At 44.9% G+C, this 7243-nt stretch overlaps 1 protein-coding gene across 1 annotated transcript; it reads right to left on the minus strand.

Moving 5' to 3' along the window:
• Positions 1 to 1504: 1504 nt before the first annotated feature.
• On the minus strand, positions 1505 to 6775 carry LOC146759726 (obscurin-like protein 1). Its single transcript, XM_085509858.1, has 3 exons — positions 6619 to 6775; positions 3305 to 3580; positions 1505 to 1827 (listed from the first exon to the last, which is right to left on the minus strand). The coding sequence occupies exons 1-3, from the start codon at positions 6773 to 6775 to the stop codon at positions 1505 to 1507; spliced, it is 756 nt and encodes a 251-aa protein (XP_085365984.1).
• Positions 6776 to 7243: the final 468 nt, after the last annotated feature.

Here is a 7243-nt window from a genome sequence, read left to right on the forward strand (position 1 = left end):
GGTCATTTAGTTCCAATCCCCCTGCTTTAGGCAGGGACACCTCCCTCCAGACCATCTCTTTTCCTCAGGGTCAAGGCTTCTCTCAAATCATTCTCCTCTAAGCCTGTGCCTGTGCTTGGGATTGCCCTGACCCAGGTGCAGGGCCTTGTACTTGGCCACACTCAAGGTCATGAGGCTGCCAAGGGCCCACCTCTCCAGCCTGTCCAGGTCCCTCTGAGTAGCATCCCTTCCCTCTAGCACATCAACAGCACCGCTCAGCTTGGTGTCATCTGCAAACTTGCTGAGGGTTCATTTGATTCCACTGTGCATGTTGCCTACAAAAATGTTAAATAACACTGGTCCCAACACCACCCTCCACCTGGACACTGAGCTATTGACTGCAGCTCTCTGAGTGTGACCATCCAGACAGTTCCCTATCCTGCAACTGGTCCATCCATCAAAACCATTTTTCTACAGTTTGGTGACCAGGATGTCATGCAGGACGGGATCAAATGCTCTGCATAAGTCCAAGTAGATGATGTCAGTTGCTCTCCCATTATCCACTGATGCTGTTACTCCATCATGAAAGGCCACCAAGTTTGTCAGGCATGGCTTGACCTTGAGGAAGCCATATTGGTTACCACCATCACATCATCTTTATTTTCCAAACTATGCCAAGGAGAAATAGACAGAACTCTACAATGTCGTGTCACTACAAACCTGTCTGAATCATTGGCTTCTCTGCATGCTCATCACTAGTCTCTCCTTAGCTTGTGTGCCCACAGTGTATGGGGAATGTCAGCCACAAATCTTACCTAGGGGACATCTTTGCTTCAAAATCCCTTGAACATCACACAATCCTTTTTAACTGTCCAGGTCTGCACTTCTTTATGTCAGAATCAGACCATATTTCTGTGCTGCTATTTCCCTTTCCTTCTGAAGGGCCTGGATACAACTTGGATTAACCTCAGGAGCAGAGTTCCTGCATAAAACAGCCTGTACTGAAACAGCAACCCAACCTGGTTGCAGACTGAGAGAGAAAATGAGAGTTCACCGCCTGTGAATAATGAGACTTCTCTTATTTCCCTGGGAAGTAATGCCCACTTTTTTACTTTGACTGAGCTCCTTCCCATCCTAGAAGGGAAAATATCAAGTCAAATCTACATTAGTCCTTCCATCTCTGCACTGAGCAAAGGGAGCCTTCAGATCTATGCTTAATTCACCCACTCCCCTAGAATTAATGGAACTGTACTTACTGGAACATATGCTGAAGCTTAAGCACAGTGCAGTGTTTTTAACATGTAGGAATGGCTATAGAACATGCATAAATTCTGGCTGACATATGACAGCTTAAAGCACTGCAGAGGACTGTTAACAAGCCTGTTTGGACATCACCTTGAATAAATGACGTTATCCCCAAGTAAGGGAAGGAACAGCTGAGCACCGGGGAGGTACACAAAGGGCCAGAGCAAATTCTCACACTGTCAGGTGCAAAGAAAACTGAGATTTCACCCTAATACTCAGTTCACAACAAGGCTACAAAATCCTGGCTGAGAATTTCTGAATGCTCACCAGTTGTTTCCAGCTCGAAGGTCATCTTCTGGCCAGCAGCCTCGCAGATGTATTCTCCAGCATCTTTCTTCTCCAGCTGCTCCACAACCAGACGCCGTGTTTTGCCCACAGATTCCATTCTGAACTTTCTGGAGGAGGCAAGCAGTCTTCCATCCTTGAACCATTTTACTCCGGTTGGATCCTGTGCTACTTCACAGCTGAGGGAGGCACTTGCTGCCAGGGCAGCACTCACCTCTTTCTGCACCTGCTCCTGGTTTATAAACACAGGTTTTGGCTCTGAGGGAAAAAAAGAAAAACAGAAGGACTGAAATGAGACCATCTTGCAGGTTTGTATGTACAGGTTGGAACAGGTTTAGGTTACCACTTGTGCCCAAACTAATAGCCTTCACTAGAGAATATCAGCTCTTCTGTTGAAACATAGTGTCAAATCTAGGCAAGAAAGAACCCAGGAACTGAAGGAACCAAGAGGGTCCTTGAACACCAGTCCCATGGTTGCAAGTCACTATGCAAACATATTGAACCCAAAAGAACATCTGTCCTGCAGGCAACCAAAACCTGAGTTCCTTTTACTTAAGACCCACTGTGAAACATCAAAACACATAAACATGCGATAGTCAAACCACTGGCTGCCTTTTCATGACCCAGAACAGTACTCCTGGCTTCCTGAACAGACTCCTCATGGCCTCTACCATTGCCACAACTGTGACTGTCGAAGGCACAAAGGAAATATGCTCACCAACGCAGTCCTTTCTTCTTTGTGTGTGATTTGCAGATATCTATCTTACTTTGAGCTCTGGGAATAGTCAGCTCTACCAGGTCTCTTACTGTGAGTAGCAGACTCACCTATCCAGATGCAGCCTCCAACATAAAGGCATAGTAAAAAGGCAGTGTACTACTAGGAGAAGTTCCTGCTTCTCCTGCCATGTCACTATTTCCCATCCCATCCTGAGAAAAGCCAAGCTTATCTCACATTCTTAGAATCATAGACTCATAGAATTACCCAGGTTGGAAAAGACCTTGAAGATCATCAAGTCCAACCGCAGCCTAACCATAGTACCCTAACACTAAAAACCCTCTATTGCATCCAAATGGTGGAATATCCTCATCCTCCTGGAGGCACATTAGTCAGGTCACTTGGGAGGCAGAGTAGGTCAGAAAACAAAACTGTTTTTCCTACTCTCGAGCCACAACATGGCAATGAATCTTGGATGACTCGCCACACCACTTTCTTCCCCTTGCTGCCAACTACTTGATGCCCCAGAAACATTAATCTACATAAAACTTTTCAGTTATATCTTCCCCATAGCATGGGACAAGATCCTCCAAGATGAATAAAAAGTGATCAGACATTGGGCTTACACCCAAATGCTCACCGTGATGCCCCCCTTCTAAATCATTCCGAGAATCAGCTGACCTTCACAGATCTCCAGTTGTACCAGTGTGTGGGGATAGACAGGCACAAGTACAACCTTCTTGTATATGGATCTGCTCCCACAGCAATGGATAAATCTGGAGTTTTTAAAGTATGGAGCTGACTGTCCTAAGGACTTTTTAAAGCTTTATGGAGGAGATACAAAGCGAAATATATTCAGAACGCTTTTCTCCATTTTCCCAGCAGACCTGAACAATACCAGTCACGGTTTCCAAAAACATGACACCCAATAGGAAACATTCTTATAAAAGAATAATCATTTTTCTAAATATTCTAGAAATTATTCTAGAAATAGAAAGGTCAAAGAGTGCCCTTTCTCACCTGTTACATCGATCTTGAAGGTGAGTTTCTGGCCAGCAGCCTCGCAGCTGTACTCCCCTGCATCTTTCTTCTCCACCTGGCTCACCACCAGCCGACGCTGTTTGCCCTCTGACTCCACCCTGAACTTCTTGCTCGAGGTGATCAGTTTCCCCTCCTTGTACCACTTCACCTCCATCTTCTCCTGGGCCACCTCGCAGCACAGTGTGGCATTTTCTGTTGGTGCAGCCTTCACCTCCTTCTGCACCTTCTGCTTGTTGATAAAGGCATCCTCTGCTTCTGGAATTGAAGGCAAATGGGCACATTTAAGACATGAATCTTTTCTACACAGCCTTCCCCAAATGCCCAAATTAGTCTTTGGACTGTACTGTTGAGGACAGCTTTCCCACTCACATTTCCTGACAGTGCTATAAACTGAATGCCAACATCTGAACTATATCAATTGCCAGTGAAGAACTGCCAGACCAAAACAGTTTAGATAGCCCTAGACTTGTTTTCATTTCCACCAGTATCATGTTCCAAAATCTTCAAAAATTAAAAAACACCCCTTTCCCCACTGTCCAGCAGCACACCAGCATACGCAGTCATTGAAAAGTCTGTTTCATACAAGGGGACAGGCATTACATTGTCCAAACAAGCTGACAGCTGTAAGTTGCTTTGCCAGCAAAAGCCAGGTGAGGGTCAAGGTTAAATTCTGTTTGTGATTAAGTCATAGTGAGGAAATGTATTTTTCTCACCTACATATTTCTGAAAACAGTTCTAATATCTCCTGAGTTTTCAGATGCAGTAATAAAACGGTTTCCACTATGGAATCATAGAACGGTTTGGGTATAGAAGGAAGATTTAAAGATCATCCAGTCCAACCTCTTGCCGTGGTCAGGGACATCATTCACTAAATGAGGCTGCCCAGGGTCCCCATCCAGCCTGGCCTTGGACACTCCAATGATGAGTCACCCACAACCTTCACTGGACAATCTGTTCCAGTGTATCACCACCCTCATCATAAAGAACTTTTCTCATGTCCAAACTGAGTCTACCCTCTTCACTTTTGAAACCATTGCCCATTCTTATGTTGCTATAGACCCTGGTAAAAAGCCTTTTTCCACTTTCTTATCAGACTCTCCTAATAAATGAACGCCTGTCTTCCTCCATTTATGGAAAGAAAAGCACCAGCTTGAAGCCTTTCTATTTTTATGCATTTCTTTTGTACCTGCTATAGAGAAGAAAACAAAAGAAAATACGGGAAAACCTCTTTAGTTGCAGGTTTCTTTAATTTAATAGAAACCACCAATGCCGCCATCTAGCATTGTGACCAAATGCTGTCTCTAACACTATTTAGGAAGAAGCATTTGCAGGGGTGTGCTTGTGCCCTGAAGATATCTTTAATAACCTTTAATTACCCCTGTAATTATTGACTTCTCATTTTGCTATCATTGCATCTACTTGAGATCCCCAGGGAAATTCCCGAATTATTTCCAGCCTGTCTTAAGCTGAGGCTACCCAAGTCCTCTGCGTTCATAGCTTCAGAAGGCAAACAGAAAACTATATGAATTAAACAGAATTTAAGCACCGTCTACATCACTGAATGCTGGGGTTGAATGTGTCAAACCACTTAACTTTCCCCTCCTTCTTTGTTGGGGGGTTCAATACAGTTGAAACAATTTCTCTCACCTGTGACATGAATCTTGAAGGTGAGTTTCTGGCCAGCAGCCTCGCAGCTGTACTCCCCTGCATCTTTCTTCTCCACCTGGCTCAGCACCAGCCGACGCTGTTTGCCCTCTGACTCAGCCTTGAACTTCTTGCTCGAGGTGATCAGTTTCCCCTCCTTGTACCACTTCACCTCCGTCTTCTCCTGGGCCACCTCGCAGCTCAGCGTGGCATTTTGAGTCAGTACAGCCTTCACCTCCTTTTGTACCTTGTCCTTGTTTGTAAACACGTCTTCTTTCTCTGCAGGGACATCACAACAGTCACACCGTTTTGCTGTAGTCTGCTGCAGAGCCAACTCCAGTTCCCCGTTTTCACTATACTTGCCCTTCACAGGGAGCATCGTGATGCCTCATTAAGACAGGAAAATACTTTCCCCTCTATTTTGCCTTGGGAAATGATAAGCATATCATTTCATATCATATCATATCATATCATATCATATCATATCATATCATATCATATCACTAAGCTAAACATTTCGCAGTCTGATAGCAGATTTGGACATGAGATTTAGAACACCTGCATGCACTGCTGAACCACCTCCCTTATCTTTTTTTCTTCTCATGTCTCTCTACATTTCCAGTAAATCAGAAGGGAACGGCCCTCTAGAACAGGTTGCCCAAGGAGACTGTGGATGCTCCATCCCTGCAGGCATTCAAGGCCAGGCTGGATGTGGTTCTGGGCATCCTGGGCTGCTGCTTGGCAACCCTGCACATAGGAAGAAGGGGGTTGGAACTGGATGAGCACTGTGGGCCTTTGCAACCCAGGCCATTTATGAGTCTGATTATTGGCATTTTCCACCTCATTATGTCATTCAAATTTTGTAACCAGATCTCTTCAACCACCTCCCCTTTTCTCACTCCTTGCATGCCTGGTGTGCTCTTGCACTGTAACCCTGCAGACACCAGCTGACTACAAGAGCTGCACAAGTTACCCTCCTTGCCTATTGTTTGTTGCAGTAATTCATTCCTGGATGGAGAAGCACATGTAGAAAAGTGTTGCTATGACACTAGATGACAAACAAAGTCCTATAGCCAAAATGTTTTGCACCAGAGAGGCTGTCAGTTGATCCTCCAAATGCAAGACACACAAAATGAACCGTTCCTTTCTCACTGGGATTCCAAACATTTTCTCACCTCTGACTTTCACTTGGAATGTTGCTTTGTCATCTTTTGTTTCACAGCTGTAGCTCCCTCTGAAGGCTTTATGATCGTTAATGGCTTTACGATCTCTCGCCTCCAACTGAAGCAGTAGTTAGACCAATTACCAAGTGACACCAAGGTGGTAGCGTGGTAAAATGGCGATTTATTGAAGCACACACGACCTTATATAACCTTTGTCCACTTCGTCTACGCCTACTGTATTACATGTAGCAAGATTCTTCCAGAATATGGGGAAGGGCCTGTCACGTCACAGCCCGATAACATCCCCGTATTTCGCCTAATACAACATTTCCCCCTCCCCATGCTTAAAAGGCTTAACCCGTTACAATACGCAACAATATCTCTCCATCTTCCTCTTCACCTTCTTTGCCTTCTTCTGATTCTTCCTTAGCACCTTCCTCCTCTTCTTCAGCCTCTTCACCTCCTGCTTCTCGTGCAACGACTTACTATGATCACTCAAGTTAAAACAACACATCCCATCAAAGTCTTTACAACCATGACCCTGTGCGAGAAGCAAGAAATCAATTGCTGCTCTGTTTTGAAGCATAGCATGTCTAATACTGTCAGTGTCTTCAAGTAGCTCACTCAGCAGTGTGGAAGTCATGTTAGCCTGTTTCACGGACCTTGTTTCACAAGGATTACAGTGTCATTCCCTAAATCTCTACGTGTGATGTTAATAGCTGTTAGTGCACAGAATTCTCTGCATGGATCTTGTATGGGATTATATGATCTTACGTATCCCTGAAACTCAGAGGAGTTCCCCCATATAGGAATCCCAATTAAACATGTTTGAAATGGCGAGGTGGTTGATTGCAGGCTAAGACAGAAATCCGTCCTGCCTGTTTGTTTCGCCCAAGTAACCCACAGATTCCCAGGTTGTTGGATCAAGTGAATACCCCCCACCGGCGACCAACATAAAGACAAAAGACATAGCAGCATCAAAATGGTGTCTCTCGTTGGCAGCAGGGGTTGTTTCTCTGGGTCCTTTGGGTTCTTGAGTCTCAAGAATTTCTTCGGTATCCAGATGAAAGATCTTCTTCTGCGCTCCACCAGTTCAGGATTCCTTGGGCGG

This window comes from Coturnix japonica, chromosome 9, assembly GCF_054131305.1.
Source record: "Coturnix japonica strain WE chromosome 9, WE-NBRP24, whole genome shotgun sequence".
NCBI classification, from domain to species: domain Eukaryota; kingdom Metazoa; phylum Chordata; class Aves; order Galliformes; family Phasianidae; genus Coturnix; species Coturnix japonica.

What these genes read in the sequence shown, in the direction of transcription:
- LOC146759726 (XM_085509858.1), bottom strand. Translation starts at nt 6,775, where the DNA reads ATGACTTCCACACTGCTGAGTGAGCTACTTGAAGACACTGACAGTATT. An exon ending in TTTTAACTTGAGTGATCATA is followed by an intron (nt 3,581 to 6,618) that starts GTAAGTCGTTGC and finishes CTTCAATTCCAG; the next exon opens with AAGCAGAGGATGCCTTTATC. An exon ending in CTTCAAGATCGATGTAACAG is followed by an intron (nt 1,828 to 3,304) that starts GTGAGAAAGGGC and finishes TTTTTCCCTCAG; the next exon opens with AGCCAAAACCTGTGTTTATA.